The sequence below is a fragment of the Rhinichthys klamathensis genome, unplaced genomic scaffold (genome assembly GCF_029890125.1).
Source record: "Rhinichthys klamathensis goyatoka isolate OS25496 unplaced genomic scaffold, OSU_Roscu_1.1 h1tg000597l_1, whole genome shotgun sequence".
NCBI lineage: Eukaryota > Metazoa > Chordata > Actinopteri > Cypriniformes > Leuciscidae > Rhinichthys > Rhinichthys klamathensis.
In genome coordinates, this window is record NW_026607053.1 from 63,176 (window position 1) to 82,784 (window position 19,609).

General features: G+C 40.6%; 1 protein-coding gene across 1 annotated transcript in view; it reads right to left on the bottom strand.

Annotated features, from left to right (window-relative positions):
• Positions 1-10,513: 10,513 nt before the first annotated feature.
• slc34a2b (solute carrier family 34 member 2b) overlaps positions 10,514-19,609 on the bottom strand; it is a 28,783-nt gene continuing 19,687 nt past the window's right edge. Inside the window, exons 8-12 of the mRNA XM_056240423.1 lie at positions 18,046-18,166; positions 15,682-15,849; positions 14,407-14,523; positions 13,461-13,585; positions 10,514-11,204 (exon numbers count right to left, since the gene is read on the bottom strand). Coding sequence (XP_056096398.1) covers positions 10,665-11,204; positions 13,461-13,585; positions 14,407-14,523; positions 15,682-15,849; positions 18,046-18,166 — 1,071 coding nt within the window. The 3' untranslated portion in view covers positions 10,514-10,664. The remainder of the gene's footprint in view (positions 11,205-13,460; positions 13,586-14,406; positions 14,524-15,681; positions 15,850-18,045; positions 18,167-19,609) is intronic.

Below are 19,609 nucleotides of genomic sequence, written 5' to 3' on the forward strand. Positions count from 1 at the left end.
ATTTATGTACTTTATATTCTTCAGTCTCTTAATCTTCGGCAGAATAATTTTATTCTCCGACGAGAAGTAAATCGCAGTTTCAAGGCATGTAATTGGCTGTTTGCTACTGATGTCACACTTTCATGTGCACATGCTCCATGAACTTACACTGTTAACAATTTATTGTAATTTTACAGGAAATTCCTGGCAACTAATTGCAGTAAAATCTAATTGCAGCAAGTAATATACAGGATTTTTACTGTTCACTGTTACAATAAAGTACTGTATTTATACAGCAGTGCTACTGTGATTATAGTAGCATTATTACAGTAACATGCTGTAATTTACTACAATTTATATTTACTAAGTTGCCAGGAATTCCCTGTAATTTCACAGGACAGAATTACAATTTAACATTGTAATTCAATATACTGCTATCCTGTTATTTGTGAATATTACAATAAAATGCTGTAATTTTCCGTATTAGCCAATTAAAAACACAACAATGGTAAAAGTTTACCATTGTACATTTTTTGGCACCATTTTGGTGAACAGTGTTGCCTTTAGTTGGGCAATTTGACTAGACTTCTTATTAGTTATTTGTTATTAATAGATTTTTTTTCAACAACATACATTTTTTTATACAGATCAGACATCAAGATGATATTTTTTCTAAAATTGGGAATGTAAGCTTTGGACACACACACAGACATCAAGAATCTACATATGAATCTCAACAATGGTGACATGCTTTATGCCGCAATGCATTCTGGGAGGCTACATAGTTTAAAACTCCCAGCATGCATTGTAGCATGTCACCATTGTTGAGATTCATATGCTGATTCTTGATGTCTGTTAGTTTCTAAAAATATAATGATTTCAGGATAAGATTAGTGAATCATTCTACTTTTTGATAATGAAAACTATAACACCTGAACACCTTTGGTTTTGTTTTCCTATGTAACATATTATGTACTTTGGTAAACACTGTTACAAAGACCAATTTAACTCAAAATGCTAAGAGTCAAACTGCCCAACTAAAGTAAACACTGATCACCACAATGGTGACCTAACATTTAAAACATCGACATCCAACCTCCGTTCATAGACTTATGACTGAATAAAGTCAGTCTGGTTAGTAATAAGTGAAGCTGGTAATGCTGTTTGTGGAGTTGTTTAATCATCCTCCTCTGAGATCTTCAGAGATTTAATGTCTTCTATTTGTCTTTATCTGATTTTAAGGCTGTGACTGGATATCCATAGACTTATAAAATAGATTTCATGTTAATGTTTCATACCTGATTCTGCCTAAAATGTTTGATTCTGGTACCGTTGGCAGCCGCCGCGCAATTTCAAAATTCAAACAGCAGCGATCCCACAATGCTATGCGGTGGCTGTAAAATAATGCTTCTACAGTGTAGTTACAATAAAATTACAGGACTGTCCATACATTTCCCATCATGCATTTGCATTTACAATAAAAACATGAATACAATATGTTGTTGTAAAATTTATTGTAAAAATTACATCAATTGCTAACAGTGTAGGATCAAGACCTGAGTTGACAGAGAAAGTTGATCAGCGTATCATGGTGCCAACAAAGCCTGATTGAACTGGTTTGGTTTTGTCAACTTAAAATTAATCTTGTATCCCTGAGTTTGTTCAACTACCATCATGGTACCCAATGATGCCCCAGGGCAGGCAACCCAGACAGCAACATAGTGTCGGCCCAGATCCGGACCACATCTGGCACATATGAATTCCACCCACATCTGGTACATGTGGATTCCATCCACTTCAGATGTGGGCCGAATCTGGGTCTACACTATGTTGCTGTCTGGGAAGCAAGGGGTCGCCCCGGCTGGAACTGACAGTAGTGATGGGAAGTTCGGTTCTTTTCCACGAACCGGTTCTTCCGGACAGTTCGTTTCAATGAACCGATTCAAAAAACCGGTTCACCAGTTCTTTTACGTCCTCACGTAATGACGTCAATTCTATCATCCCGGCGGATAAAAATACATTCAAATAAAGGCATTTGTAATAATAACTTCAGTTAAACAATAGTACTCATCGTTATAATCATCTTGGATAAGTTTCTTACATTTACGTTTTGCTAATGAACCCTGTAGGCTACAGACGATGTGCAAACGCGGATAAATTGGTCTTCATAAATGTAATTTAATTTGTTATTAAATAAACTTACATTTCGCCGAATTCGGCCCCTCATTTAAGTCATTGTTTCACCCGTGCTCATGTATCAGCACAGCATGCAGTTGGCCAAAAGTGTTTACCAAAGTACATAATATGTTACATAGGAAAACAAAACCAAAGGTGTTCAGGTGTTATAGTTTTCATTATCAAAAAGTAGAATGATTCACTAATCTTATCCTGAAATCATTATATTTTTAGAAACTAACAGACATCAAGAATCAGCATATGAATCTCAACAATGGTGACATGCTACAATGCATGCTGGGAGTTTTAAACTATGTAGCCTCCCAGAATGCATTGCGGCATAAAGCATGTCACCATTGTTGAGATTCATATGTAGATTCTTGATGTCTGTGTGTGTGTCCAAAGCTTACATTCCCATTGTGTTTCCAATCTTTAAAATAATACAGTGAAAAGTCAGTTTATGTCATAAACATGTTCCCAACAGTTTTTATTTTGTATACTTATTGATGTTCAACAAAATACTTAAGAAACATGCATTTCGTCCCACTAAAATTTTTTTTACGCATGCTCAGTTCATCAGCTCATCGGTTCTCGGCATGTCGAACACGTCCGAAAAATAAACAGTTCTTGGTTCTGTGTACTGGTGATCCGAGAACCACTGTACCTGTACGTTCTACGCGCATGCTCAGTATCAGCTACTCGTGCTCATGACTTCTCTCAGCAAAATATAAAATATACTGTGGGATATTGGTTTATTTCGAGTCGGACTGTCAGGCATGTCTGAAAGTGAGTAACTTTAGTAACTTGGATCAGCGCTGACGCAAGACGCGAACTGTTTCGAACTATTCAGTCCGATTTAGTGTACTGGTTCGACTGCTTCACTAAAAAGAACCCGTTCAAAAGAACGATGCGTTCACGAACCGCCCATCACTAACTGGCAGTACTGACCAACAGGGACAAACAGGCAAAACGCCTAAACTATATAAAAACCACAATGATCCAGCACATGACTTTTAAGGTAATTAGCTAATCTAGCTAATTAATTTTATTGTTGCTGTTTTATTGTTGCAACCCTGACATGGACACTGCTTGCTCATCTTTGGAAGCTCCTTTGAGGGCATCTTGAGTAAAACACCTCCATATTTAACGTAGCATGTACACAACATCTGAACCTGAAGTGATGTGACCTGTTTTGCAGAATACGGAAGTTTGTTGCACATAACCTGCATTGTCGATATATAATCCTATACAATCCTAGAATTACTGCTGAAATTGCAGTTGTGTGTGTGTGAGTTCAGTTATAGAATGCAGTTGTAACTGCTGTAAACTCCCATATAAAAAATATTATTTAATTATTCAGATTGTAGGCTCCTAGGTTTCAGCCTGGACATGCTCGTCTGCATTAACAGAGGATGAAGCAAAAAGGTTGTGCTTGCTTGGTGGTGGGTGGCTCAGTTAACATATTTTTCCTAAATCCTAATCAAACACCCTTTCACAAATATAAAGTGATTTTTTATTTAAAGTGACGGAAATACTTGGAAATGAACTAATATTACTGTTAATCACTTTGCCCTCTCAGGCAACAATATTGTTGTTGATTTGACACAATTTCCGTGTTTACTTCTCACAATAGTGTATCTGAATGACAAGGGACTGTGAGGAATTGATCGGATTGTTATAATTAGTAATTTATTACCTGCTATTGCATGTGCCTTATCAAAGGTACTGCTGCTGCTGCTGATAGTGGAATTAACAGAACATACCATTCTGAACTTTGTCTTTACATCAAAAATAGGATGAGAATAGTTCTTCCTTATGGCCCAGTGTACTGATTACATGCTTTATTGTTTTCTCAGCTGATCAACTGAACGGATTATTTCACCTGTCAACAGTCAGATTTTTGTCATTCCATCCAGACAGGGTTACTTCTCCAAGCAGTGATTTCCCCAGACAGGGTTACTTCTCCAAGCAGTGTTGGTATCTTTACTCCCAAAATGGCGCAACCGTCCGCACAAATGAACAGACTAAGAAAACTATTTAAAATGGTGTTTTAATAATAAGAGATTCAAAATAAAATATTATGACATAATTGTATGTTTGCAGTGGAGCTGGAGTGCCCTTGATAGCCACCAGAGGGCACTCAACCCCATACTATTGCCACTCAATCAACAACTACACTTCCCATAGCCCATTGCCTGGACTCATTATTGTTTGATCACTTCCACCTCTGTGTCATTACCCTTGATAACTCTGGCCCCGTTTACACGAGAACGATTCCGGGTTCGGAATCGTTCTCGTGTAAACGCAAATCTGTAAAAACGCAAATCTGCTCACGGTGGCTCTCGTCACGTACGCGTTTACGTCACATGCATGCGCCAGTACAGGAAAATAACAACCAACATGTCAGATTATTTCCATACATCGGACCTTCAAGTTGCCCTAGCAGCTCTGAAAAACTTACAAGAGTCTTTTCAGCAGTTGTACAAAATATTCTAAGATATTGGTGTTGTTGTGTGGCAGTGCTTCACATTGCCACCTAGCCGCCTGGAGTGCATACTACATCGAATTTCACACACTTTTGCGTCACCATATGCACGCGGATTTCCCAACCATAACGCTCGTCTAAACGCAGAATAAAAAGTGATAACGCAACGCCACTTTTGTGTTTTCTCTTCAGATCGTTTCCGTGTAAACATAGCCTTAGTCGAGAGCTGTGTCCCAATGTAAAGGCTGCATCCTTCGAAGGCCGCGGACTTTGAAGGATGCAGCCTATGCGTCCTTTTTTGTTGGCTATTGCTTCTGTTGCATGCACTGTTGGTTAGCAAGTTGTGCTTGCATTGGTTGCTCTGGGGTGGTCCCACGACCCAATCCTTCTTTTTTTTCTTCTTCCTCAGATTATAAACCAGAGCATTGAGCTGTCCTCTTTTCAGAATTCTTCAGGGTCTGATTCGAGTGCTCAACTTTTGTGCTTTGAAATGTTTTGTGGAGACTACTGCTCAATTCATCTGCTATGGTGGTGTGAAGAAAGGCACTTCTGTGTCGAAGTAGAGGTTGTCTAACTGGATAGTTTAGACAATTACACTGGCTTACAGGGTAATAGAAACTACTACCCTTGGGTCTAACTTCTGATTCTGCTTGGGCCATCTCATCTTCTTCATGTGCTGCTATTAGAGGAGTCTTCTTGGTGGACATATGCAATGCTTGCTGCCTGGGCATCTCTGTGCATGTTTACCAGATTTTGTAAGGTAAACGTTGCTGCTGCTCATGCCATGAGTTGTGTGGTTCTTCAGGAGCTGCCTTAATTTTTCATTAGGTTGGTGGCATTCATTTACATTTTACATTTACATTTACTCATTTAGCAGACACTTTTATCCAAAGAGACTTACAAATGAGGAGAACAATAGAAGCAATCAAACTAACAATAAGGATGCTGGTTGATGTAAACCTCGAACCAGTAATCCAACAGAATGAAGAACTCAGATGAGAACGCGGGGATCAGACTCAGCAAGAAACTTTGACGAGGTAACTGGCAACGAGAACAATACATGAATAATGAACCGACAACACACAGTTCCCATGCCAGCTAGATAAAGGCAGCTCACTAGCAACAGCTGAAACTCTGATTAGACTGATCAGCTGTTGTTACTAGGCAACGCACACGCACCGAACACACACCCACATACGATAAACCCACCAGACATAAACGGAAAAAATGAACACATGGATTCATGAACCGTGCCAGTACCCCCGCACTCCCAGGAGAATTTACCTGACGATTGTAATCATCGATAAGGGAGTGATCCAGTGTGTCTCTCGCAGGCTCCCAACTCCTCTCCTCAGGACCATACCCTTCCCAGTCCACCAAGTACTGTAATCCTCGTCCCCTCCGCCTCGAGTCATGAATACAATTTACCGAATAAGCTGGTTCCCCATCTACGAGACGCGGCAGGGGAGGAACCGGGACAGGCGGATTAATAGCTGAACGAAAAAGGGCTTTAATTTGGATACATGAAACACCGGGTGAATTCTCCTGTACGAACTGCCACCGGACTAAGAATCTTGGTGACAGTAAACGGGCCAATAAATTTGGGCGCAAGCTTATTACTGACGGACCGGAGAGGAATATGTTTGGATGAAAGCCACACTTTTTGACCAACGACGTAGACGGGAGGCTTCGACCGGTGGCGATCGGCCTAGGCCTTAGTGCGCGCTCCCACCTGGTGGAGGACCTGTCTAGCCCTGCTCCAGGTGCGACGACACCTCTGGACAAAAGCGTGAGCAGAGGGGACCGCGACTTCGGATTCCATACTGGGAAACACAGGTGGCTGGTAACCTAAACTGCACTCAAACGGAGATAGGCCCGTAGCTGAAACTGGTAACAAGTTATGTGCGTACTCAAACCATGAGAGTTGGTGGCTCCAAGAGGAAGGATTCTGATGAACCAAACATCGCAACATTCGTTCTAAATCTTGGTTGGTCCTCTCCGTCTGCCCATTACTCTGGGGATGGAACCCAGAAGAGAGACTAACAGTCGCCCCCAACAAATGACAAAATTCTCTCCAAAATTTGGAAACAAACTGAGGCCCCCTGTCAGAGACCACATCCATCTGGAGGCCATGTATGTGAAAAACATGGTCAATGACAGCAACTGCTGTCTCTCTGGCAGAAGGTAATTTGGGCAGAGGGATGAAATGAGTTGCCTTCGAGAACCGGTCCACCACAGTCAAATCACTGTGTTACCCTGTGAGGGAGGGAGACTCGAAACAAAATCTAGCGAAATGTGGGACCAGGGTCTCGAAGGAACTGACAGCGGTTGAAGGGGGTCGATAGGAAGACTGAGCAAGCCAAAACAAAACAAAAAAGCCAAAACAGACAAGTAGTTGTACTTGTCTGGATGGAGCACAACCTTCTTCCTGAGGGAAGCGGGGCAAACAGTCCATAGGCAGGGTGGGAAGAGTCCTTAATAATACTGGCAGCCCTGTCCCTGCATCTACTACTGTAAATATCCTCAATTGTTGGAAAACTTCCGCCAGTAATCCTCTGTGCCGATTTCACCACACGCTGCAGACCTTTTCTGTCTGGGGCAGAACAGTTTCCAAACCACACAGTAACACATGACATTATGATACTCTCCACCGCACACCTATAGAAAGATGTAAGGACTGTGATGCCCAGACCAGCCCGCTTGAGCCTCCTCAAGAAATACAGCTGTTGATTGGCCGCCTTTATTATACTCATGGCATTAGTATGCCAGGTTAGGTCATGGTCGATGTTTATCCCTAGATATTTGAAACTAGGGACGACCTCAACAGGTGTTCTTCCAATACAGATAGGAACAGGAATGCTTCTAACGACCCTCCTAAAATCGACAATCATTTCCTTTGTTTTCTTAGCATTAATGCAGAGGTTGTTAGCTCTGCACCAAGCCTCCAGTTGCTAAACCTCTGCTCTATACTCAGTCTCATCATTGTTGGAGATTAGCCCCACCACTGCTATATCATCTGCAATATTCACAATGTGGTAGCTTGAAAATGTTGCTGAGTAGAGCAGTCTGTCTCCTATTTGTTAAGAAGTCCAATACCCAGTTGCATAATGCTGGACTCAGCCCGAGTGCCTGTGACTTGTGCACCAGTGTTTGTGGTATGATTGTATTAAAAGCAGAGCTAAAATCAAGAAAAAGCAGTCTCACATAAGAGTCCCTCTTTCCAGGTGGCTGAGGGTCATATGTAGAATATACGAGATGGCATCCGCAGTACATCTGTTCCCCCTATATGCGTACTGGTGGGGGTCAATGCTGAAGGCGATTCCCTTTTAAAAAAAATTGTTCCATGATTAACCGCTCAAAGCACTTCATAACTATCGGAGTTAGTGCTACTGGGCGGTAGTCATTCAGGCACGCAACTGATGAAGTCTTTGGAACAGGGATAATGGTGGCAGATTTAAAGCATGATGGTACCTTGGCTTGAACGAGTGAGATGTTGAAGATGTCAGTTAGTACCTCAGATAGCTGGAATGCACAGTCTTTCCGAACCCGGCCTGGAATGTTGTCTGGGCCAGCTGCCTTATGAGGCTTGACTTTCAGGAGGGACCTCCTGACATCCATATGGTTACACTAGGAAGCAGAAAATACAAAAATGGTGTGCACATCCCAAACACCCAAATTGGGCTCAGGTGAAGGACAACTAAGTGATAAACAAATAAACAAATGTGTGTGAAGTGTGAAGTCCGCACACTGAAAATTACTGCTCCAAAAGAATTTATTAAAAAACAACGTTTCGACCCTCAGGTCTTCATCAGGCACAAGGAGACAGCACATCCAATGAGAATACAAGTCTGGTGCTAGAGGAAGTATTAAGGGCTTGAAAGCAAGCATAAAAGTTATTGAGAGTATCAGGAAGAGATGAATCCCTATGGCATTCAGTGTCTATTGGCTCGTTTCCACTGAGCGGTACGGTACGGTACAGTTTGGTACGGTACGCAATTATTTGCGTTTCCACTGTCTAAAGTTGTGAATGGTACCAAAAAGCCGAACCGTACCAGTATATAGACCGTTATAGACTGTGATGGCCTTGATGCCTGCCCACATGGTCCGGGGGTCGTTGCTAAAAAAAAAAAAAGACCCTGTATCTTTGCATCATACACAACCTTGGCTCTTTTAACACCCGCAGTCAATTTCCTTCTGCTGCTGCATCACCAGACCTCCATGGAGAATCCCAGGCTCCCAAAAGAGCTCTAACATCAACATTCATCCAAGGTTTCTGGTTCGGATGGGTAGTAATTATTCTTGTAGAGGTAACCTCATCCACACACTTATCCACACACAAATACATGAAAAATTTGAGCGATTTTCAAGAGAATAAAGCTCATTGGTTCCTATGCTTGAGCTTCCGTTTACCTTATTTGAATGCTATATGTAAGTTGTTCGTTGATCTTGTGATGGTTCTTGATGGTTTTTGAATCAAATAGCATGTAATTGCATACTGTATGTTTCCTCACTGGAAAAGTGACAACCTAAATGTGCTTCATGTTGTAACAATTAAGTTAACGGTTTATGAGTTTGTGGGTACAAACTAAAGGTATGGTTTACAAATCTGAGAGCACAGAGTGGGAACTTTTAGGTGCAGTTTAATAATCCATTGGCACAATCTGTTAAAACGAGGGAACAATTTAAGAATCTGTGAGATTTTACGGTTTATAAACTGAGGGGATGAATTGCAAAACCATGGCCATGGATTTCTCCTACAGGTGACTTCAAAGGCTCAGTAAAACATACTTTGTTTTGGCCTTATCCCCAAGCAGAATTGTACTTTCACCTGTATTTTCTCAGTTTCATCCATGAAGTAGTCGTAGAACTTAGTGCACAGAGTTTCTGGCTGTGTCTCAGACATTACTTACCCTACACATGATAACAGAACTCGCCCAAATGCCCACACATTCTGATTAAGTATTGCGATTAAGAATTAAAACAAAACAAATTGACCTGGAGCATCTTTGAATAATAATATAAAGCTATAAAGAGATAAGGAGTTAAAAATTAACAAGTTTAGTCTAAGTAGGTCTTAAAGAAAACATTAGGTTATAAAAATCAGATCCAGTGTTCTCATGTTGTTTTTAATACTAATTTAAAGACAATATCTTACATAGGAGTAAAGAAATATTTTAAGTCTAAAAATCTTAATAAAATTACAAAATGCAACAGTACAAATCAGACATTAAAAAAACCCCTCAAATTTTATGTTTACAAAGATCTAAAAACAAACAAACGGATCTTTACATAGTTCTACATAATGTGCAAAATTACGGTCAAGAGTCTGCATTTTTTTCGTGGGAATGCTTACCTCCATATTAGTATTTTTTTAAATACTAAAGATTTATACAAACTCGGAATTTCATGAAAGCTCTGGAACGTCAGGTACAAAGAACCACCACAACAGTAGCATCAACAGCTAGGTAGCAACTTCTGCACCATGGTGCCATTTTATAGTCGGTGTGCCTGATGCATTGGTCTGAAAGACTTCGCTAATTGCTTGGCAAGTGCAATTTTCTTTCCTGTGCTGATATAGTACTTCCTGTTAAAACAGGAAATTGTGGCGAAACATTAGTTTCACATGTTCTTTAAACATTTTGCAAAAGCATATAGTGTTAAAATAGTATTGTGATGAAATATTTTGCTGTCATCAACAACAAAGTCTCACATTAATCTAATTTGGTATTCTGAGCACTGCCATCAAAACAAACCATTTCAGAATAATTAGAGTCCGTAGACATGAAAAGCTTCAAGTATAATTAAGTAGAGTCATCTACATTTTAACACGAGGTGAACGCATCATTATAGCTAAAAATAGCAGCTTTTGTGTTGTATTGCTACAGTGATGAAAGGTTTTGATCCACTTCAAATGTTGACTACTGTAGTTCTGAAATCTTGCATTACTCATGTTGCTTCACCCCTGTGATTATCAGAACAGGTTACATTATAAACAATGCTTTACATAAATAGGGTCCGTCAAGTGTTATAAATGCGTTGCAATTATTTTGGCCTCATCCTCTATAGTGAGCGTTGGATTGTCATACATCTCCAAACTTCTATCCTTGGTTTTAATGGCATCCGTCTCTTCATCCTTCTCTTTTTCTGCGCAACACTTGCAGCAGCAGCAGCAGCGAGTCCTGCAGAAAGTCATGACGGCGGTAACCACTCTGTCCCAGGGTTTGAGGGAGTGCAACGGTTTGGGCAAGAAGTCCCAGCTGCGGAGGAATGAGGGCAGGAAACGCGGCCAGCGATTCTGCATGATGTTCACTATGACCACAGCGATCGCAAAGACCACAACAGGCACTCCGACCCCCACCAAGACCTGCCACCCCGCAATGGAGAGGCCCAGGACTGACAGAGGGAAGAGCAGGAAGCACAGGACGAGATACACCGCCGCGAACCAGCGGTACTTGGCCGTGTGGTCGCCCAGAGCTTTGGCCATTCGGATAGGGATGCGCGTGAAGGGGATGGGATACCACAGTAGGATTCCACAGATGTTGAAAAAGAAGTGACAGAGAGAAATCTGGAAGAAAATACAAATGATAATCAGTGTTCAGAGTAATACAAATCAAAACAGCAACTTGAACTAGAACTTTATAATAGGGGTGAAACGGTGCATGTATTTGTAACGAACATTATATACTACATTATACTGTAACAAGTATTTCCGTTTCGGATAAAGGATTAGCCTGACAGCAAGCGAGTCTACGTTTGACTTCGCAGAATTTAGTGATCCATCAAATTGTGTGACCGTCTACGTACAGTATAGTATGTGCTGTAGTGACGGTAGGATTCGGGTTAGTGTTGGGATTTGGCTTATGGTGACAACAGAACCTCGTAAGGTCACGAAATGCGGTGAAAAACTGGCACGGACATGCATGTAAAAATAGACGGAGTGGATTAGAACACAATAATTTGTAACCTTAAGGTCCTTGAACACAGAGTCAGAAATTCTCGTCCGCAATTTCCGCACGTTAAAAAAATAAATACGACCTCACGTTGTGTCAATCACGTTTACACACTGCCTCCGAAACTTTCGTCCGTCATAAAATTCAGATCGGATTTGCTTTTCTGCGTTTTTCGCATCGTAGCAAGCAATTTGACAATTCAGAAAAAACACATACGAAGATTTCGGACTCAGTGTGCAAGGACCTTTACTCTAAATTATTCTGCTAACAAAATTTGCATCCAAAATTGTTATGGTGCGTTCACACCGGACGCGAATAGCGCGTCAGGCGCGAGTGATTTCAATGTTAATGCAAAGACGCGTTATGCGCGTAAAAAATTCCTGCGGCGCGAATGACGGTACTGATCCACTTGTCCGTGCGACACTTCAGTCGCGCCGCACTCCACTTTATTCCTATGGGTGATGTCACGCGACTTTAACGCGCCCGCAAAGCATCCCGGGAAGGCGGCGCTTCATTTGGAAAAATGCTGCGCGTCAAAAAGCTGGCCGATACCCATCTTTATGCAAATGAATCCGTCAAACGCGACGCGTCTATCCAATAGAAGTAGTCTCTCGAGGGGCCTTTGTTCTAGACTGGCCGCTGGGTCAAAACCACGCCCATAGCGGTAAACTTGAGGAACGCCCATCAACTTACAAATGTGGAAAGGCGTGCGACACCACGCTTCAGTCGTGTCGCAAAAGTGGATCAGTACCGTGAGGCGTAGAGCGCGGCGCGGTAGACGCGAATACGCCTCATTCGCGCGTCAAGTTCGCGCGAATGGCGCGAATTTAGCGTCTGGCGCGTTACACGCAAATGATTTTATTAAGTGCTTTTTGTGCATTCACGCGTTTGATGCGAATTCGCGTCTGCCGCCCGAGTTGAAAAATCTGAACTTTGGCGTCAATTCGTGCCGCGCTAACCAATCAGGAGCCTAGCTGCTTTCTGCTGTCCCGTTGTGAAGTATCCCGATGCTTCAATAATTGTTTTGTAATATGACTAAATGCCTGTGTGGTTCTAATGCACAACAAAGCAAATATTTTATCACATAAAACTTGATTTCAATATATGAGACATTCATTTTGTATTGAATGCTATTTATTCCATATCTAGATTATATGAAATATTATTATAATGTAAAGACAACCAACATACTATAGTGCATAAGGGTGATGCACTATAGGGTGATCCTCGCTCCGATGCGGGACAACAGGTCATCAAACTGGGAGCGGGACGGGCGGAAGTACCGCTGAAAGCGGCCGTCATCCAGGCGCAGCTCCGAAGGGTCTGGTGGACACAAATACGGCGACGATGATCCCTACGCCGCTGTTCTGCTCTCCAGAGCAAATACAGAGCGGTGACTCTCCCGATGAATGCTCGATCAAAATAAAAAAAATGGCCGCCAACGGGTTTCGAATCCAACGCACGTAAATTTCGCTTCAAACTTTTGTTTTTACGCGCGTCAGTTTCACTCTTGACGCGCGAATTAACACAAAGTGGTCAAGCGTCAAACTAGACGCGGTAGACGCGAATTTGACGCACTATTCGCGTCCGGTGTGAACGCACAGTAAGAACTTCAAATCTCTTCCCCAAATTACAAAGCACCATAAACGATTTGTTGTTGTCGATTGAAGCATTATTGACAGTATGTTATTTAAAGATAGGCATAGTTTGCTCAGTAAACTGTTTATTAACTGTTTATTATGCTTAGTTTTTTTCCCACTGCTCTACCGAAAAGATACCAAACCTTGAATTCAATACCGAGGTACGTACTGAACTGTGATTTTTGTGTACCGTTACACCCCTCTTATTCTCCCAGCAGGGCAGTAACAAACCTGCAGTGAGTTAGCCAGTGTCTCTCCAGGACTGGCTAAAGCAGCTAGAATAGCAGTGGTTGTTGTGCCAATGTTGGAGCCCAGCGTGAGTGGATAAGCCCTCTCGATGCTTATGACACCAATACCTGAACAGGAAGAAAAAGGCGCCAAGGTTTAAGTAAATAACATTTACCCACTTGGCATGTTAAGTGTCACAATATACAGCAGTGATGGGAAGAATGATTGGTTCATTAGGTTATTCACAAATAATTTATTATGACCTTCTACAGTTTTTATAAATAGAAATCATCAACAATCAAAAACGTTACAGACCAAGTCATCTTAAATGTAACCAACTTAATGATTACCAAGGCTGCACTTCATCAAAAATACAGTAAAAACATCAATATTGAGAAATTATTACAATATAAAAAAAGTGTTTTCTATGTGAATATTTTAAAATGCAATTCATTCCTGTGATCAAAGACGAATTTTCAGCATCATTACTCCAGTCTTCAGTGTCACATGATCCTTCAGGAAACACTCTAATATGATCATTTGATGCTCAAGAAACATTTTATAAATGTTGAAAACTGTGATGCTTAATATTTCTGTGAAAACTATGATATATTTCTTGATGAATAGAAAGATAAAAAGAACAGCATTTATTTGAAATCTAAATCTTTTGTGACATGATGTCTTTACTGTCACTTTTGATCAATTTGATGTGCTTTTGCTGAATTAAAGTTAATTTCTATCAATCATTCAGTCATTAAATTGCCTTTACCAAGGACACAAGCAGTCTCTGAAATGCTAGGTAAAACCTCTAAGTAAGTATTTTCTTGGGTCAAATGCAATTGTAACTCAACCTGCACCATTTTGACCACCAGCCCGATCAATATGACTAACACCGGCATGAAGACCTGCAGATGTACTTGTATGGCAGTTAAAGGGTTTCTCTACTGACCGACTAGTGGAGTGATGGCTGAGGTGAAGACCGAGCTGCTCTGAACAATGAAGGTCATTCCCGCTCCAACAAGGATGGCAAGATATCCCGTGAGCCAGGCGAAGGGAAAGGGGAAATCTGGCAACAGTTAAAGCCGTATTAGAAAGGTCATGAACAATATGTTTAGTATGAAAAAAAAATGAAAAAGTATCAACTACTAAACTTGAAACTAAAAGGTTAAAGTTAGTGAACTTGTTACAAATCCTACCACCTTTGGACCACAAAGTGTTTCCATGGACTGACAAAACTACTTGGCACTTAACCATAAAAATATTATATAAAATGAATGTCGGTTTAATTATAAAATTTACTTCCTTTGTAATTTTGTGACATTGTCACATAAAAGGCATGTTTTACCGCTCTATTTATTACAATGATTTTATGTATAATAGAGTTTTAATTGGTGTACATGTTTTCTTAGCCATTTTTATTTAAAGTCTGGATTCTGAAGAAGTGGATTCTGATTGGCTGTCGATGGTTTTATCAATCATGAGCTAAAAAGAAAAGTGATTCCAGTGATGTCGTTCCTCTGTGTAATGACTTATGGTGGTGGTGTGGACTTCACTATTCTCATAGACTTAGAACAACTACTAAAACTTCATAGAATTAGAACAATTACTTAACATTCATAGCTAAAGTCCTTGGTGTGAAAGGGCCTTTACACAGCAAACCTTCATAAAAGTGACTTTGTTCATTGGCATTATTAATGGCTACCTCTTAGGGGCCAAATGGGAAGGAGTGATGAGGGAGGATCATATAATGACAATGGCAGAATTCAGAATACTATTCTTACTCTTTATCTCATGTAGCAGATTAGTAGCTAGATTAATTAGTCGGGTTCATCAATTGTTAGTGGTTGGGCTGTGACGGTTGCATTGGTTAAACTGTAAGTACAGTAGGTGGGTGTACCCGAGTGTCCTCTGATAGCAACAGCACATACACACACCACTCATATAATGTTCCTGTTCAGCTCATCAGGCAGCAGGACTGAATCACCTGTGCTGACTATCATATGACAGGATACATGCTCACACACTTACACCTACAGGAATGTGCTGAGAAGGAAGAATTACCAAATGTATGTTTTTATTGCAGGGTCAAAATTTGCCACATGTGTCTTTGTCTTCAACTCTGAAAACCTCCAGTGGAAAAGTCACAAGAGTGCGTATCACGGGTTAATATTAGCAATTAGCGCAGAGCTTATCAGCAGAAGATTAATCTCTGATGTTGACTCACCTGTGTTGAGCACCTTTTTGATGACGACCGCCACCTGACCCTTCAACATGGAGTTCAGCAGCTTGACGATCAGAATGAGGCAGGTACAGAGAGCCAGCAATGACAGAGCCAACAAAATCAACCCCACGGCCAGGTCAGGTAGATCCGCGAACACGAACATGTGAGTACCTGACGAGAGAGATGAGGACGGAAATCATGTTGGTCTGCATCAGTTTTAGAGGATTTGGGGGCATATCGGCTAGAAAACCAGCAAACCACCCTAGGTTGGGTTAGTTGGTTTGTCATGCAACATTGAGTAACTAAAATACCTTTTTAGATTATTTTATTTACAAATACAATCACTTGTAATACGATTCAATTACTTGAATTACCAATAGGTGGCACGGTTACCAAATTGATGTTGTGTGATCAGTGTGATGACACAATATGCCAAAGCGGTGCAGAGTTACAGCCTCAGAATCAGCTTGGCACCAGGCCATCACATTTGTTGAAGTGTTATTCAAGAACGGTTTGGTCAATTGAAAAGCTTTTAATAACTTTTTGTCAGAATGGTCTGAAGATGATCTGTGCCGATTTTGGTGAAAATCAGACTAATGGTTTAATGGTAAAAAAAAAAAAAATGCAGCAAGTTCGAGCGAATATGGCATAATTGGTGTCATTGTTCGCAGTATTACAGTAACAAGGAATCTATCAAGATCAGTTTCATTAAACTAGACAAAATTAATAAAAACGTATTATATATATTTTTAATTTCATTACCAATTGACCAGAAATGTTGAGTACCTTCATGACACAGTCCTGATGATGACACAGACCAAGTTTTGTAACGATGCGCTAATGCGTTCTTAAAATGCAGCATTTTATGACAATTTTCAAACTGGCAGATATGGGATAATTGGGTATCATTCGATTCGGCATGCTGCACTGAATTAAAAGAGACCAGTTTTATGATTTGAGCAAACAGTTCAGACGTTAGAAGCAAAAATAGCCATTTTCATATCTCTTGACTAGTAGCTGGCGAAGTGCCCAAACCCTGAATGTAGCCTAAGTTGTGATGACGTACCAAGACTTGTCTCAATACGCTAAATCATTGCAAAGATATAGTCTAGAAGTTGTAGACAGCTATTCGATATAGCATCCAATTTGCCGTTCTCTTCGTTAAAATCGTTTGCACGTTACTTGAGAGTGGTTAGGTTTATCAAAAGGCTTTTTTCATAACTTTTTGTTTTGCAAATCGGAAGAACTGTCAAGGACAAGTTCAAAAAAGCAGGTTTTTGGAAAAATTCAAAATGGCTGAAAAATGGTCCTGGTGAATGCAATTGAATCGTCTTGAGCCAAGGAACCAGAGGGGAAGTTTCTTGCCCTTACAGTTCAAAAGTTGAAAGTATAAAAGTTACTGCAACTTCGAACAGTTGGTGGAGCTAGAGGGATTTAGTTAGACACTCCAAATTTGCTGTGGTTAATGTTCAGATTGTCCTCTATCGGTGTGCTAAATATATAATTTTCCCGCAAGAGGTTCTATGGGCTGCCATAAATATTGGTGCTTGGCCCCTAATGTTACTGCAAAATCTTAAAAGATACAAAGGGCTATTTTAAGATATTAAGTACAGATTATGCTAATGAGATTATTATGTTACTACTAGTAGTTGGTTTCTTTATTTTATAGTTCAATCATTTTTAAAATCAGGCAAGGGGCTGCAAGGGTGTCTGTTACAAAGGTTCAGAGAAAAATAGTGTAAAAATGTATTAAAAACAACCAAAGAAATATACCATATATAGCTGCCTTGGTGTTTTAAGAAGGTGGTTCCTTGCAAGGGCATTAACAAATTTGGGGGTCATTGAAATCAGTTTGAAAACCCCTGATATAGTTTACTGAAAATGTTTAAAAGATTCTCAGTCCGGGAAGTGCTGGACTGAGGTGCTCCTTAAAGAGCCAAGCATACTCTTTCACAGTTGAAGGACTCAATGATTAAATACTCGAGTCCACTCAACCAAGTCAAGGCTGGAATTTCAACATGGTATCTAACTGCTAGCATTGATTTAAAATCACCCAAATTTATACCCAGAGGAAAAGTCCTTTGTTCAGGTACGCTGGCCTCGGCTGTCATGAAGAATAGCCCCATTGAAAAGGTAGAGTAGATGGATGGGATAGGGGGAAAGGTGAAGCTAAGATCTCCCTCAGCATTTAAGAGAAGCCATTGTATTCATGGCTGTTAGAGTGAGTCAATGGCTTCAAGCTAAAATAAGTGAACTATGCAAGGAAGAGAACGGGAAATGGACTGATTTTAGGCTTTAGCTGTTGATCCAGGAGGGTCCTGTGATGGTTGCTAAAAGATCCACATCAAACAGAGCAGAGACACTCACATTTTTTTAAGTTGATCGTTTCTGTTTGGTTCTCTTGAGTCCAGACCTTGTTGTCGTCCATCCAGCAGAGAGCATTAGGGGTGCAGTTTGCAATTCCAGGGACTGTTATATTCACAAGGTTCTGAAATGGACGAAGAGTAAATCCTCAGACTGAAACGTCACATACGAGACAGATCATTTAAAGCTTTTGTTGTAGCTGGCTGGCTATCTAACAAATACATACAGAACGTATTACGGTGTGGAAATATATGCATAATATACATACTACCATAATATATGCCAAGAAGTTGGCATTCCTATTAGGGGTGGAACGGTACACAGAAGTCACGGTTCGGTTCATACCTCGGTTCAGACATCACGGTTCGGTACGATTTCGGTACAATGGAGTGAAAAGCAAAGCAAAAATGCAGAAGGCATTTTTATAAATGTCTTAAACCTTGTATTTTTTTAAATAAGTTTTATTAATAAAGGCATAGAACCAGTTTATTTGTAGTGCACTGGCAGTAGTTTTATATAATTAGTTTATTAATTAAATTATTAAAAAGACGAAAAGACCTTGAGATATGTTTGGTAATTGTACCTGAATGAATTTAAAATTAATTTGCTATTTCAGATCAAGATATTTGTTTTCCTTCATTTTAATTAACTAACTTTATTCTCATCTGAATTATAAATAATTGATTTCCGTATAAAATACTACCATAAAAACTTTTGTTAACAGTTGTAGGTTACAGTTTGACAAGAGTTTAGAGTGTGACAAAAGCACAATGTTGTGTTTTATTGCCAGTGTACACAAATATAAGTAAACAATTTGCAGTTTTAATGATGTCCTGTATGAAAAAAATGACGGAGTATGTTTTTACGTTTCCACTGTTCGATCGCCCGTGCCTCTCTCTCTCTCACACACACACACACACACACACACACACACACACACACACACACACACACACACACACACTGTTCATCGCGCGATTCGCGCCCGCGCCTCTCTCTCTCTCTCGCACGCGCGCGCACACACACACACACACACACACACTGTTCATCGCGCGATTCGCGCCCGCGCCTCTCTCTCTCTCGCACGCGCGCGCACACACACACACTGTTCGATCGCGCCTCTCTCTCTCTCGCACACACACTGTTCATCGCGCCTCTCTCTCTCTCTCTCTCTCTCTCTCTCTCTCTCTCTCTCTCTCTCTCTCTCTCTCTCTCTCTCTCTCTCTCTCTCTCTCTCTCTCTCTCTCTCTCTCTCTCGCGCGCGCACACAGACACACACACTCCTGCATTGCAATCTTGATCGCATCCTGTTCATTGCTGCGTTAACAGTCACACCAAAAGCGAATAGAGCGAAATTTATCGCTATTTAAGAGTTTTTTTTTTTTTTTGTGTGTGTACCGTGTATTCTGCGTGCAAATTCGTGCACCGAACCGTGACGCCCGTACCGTTTCGGTTCAATACGAATACATGTACCGTTCCACCCCTAATTCCTATACTTAATACTAAAACGTGTCAATGAAAATAGTTCAAAAACTAAAAATGGTCTATTTTACACAATATTTGTGTG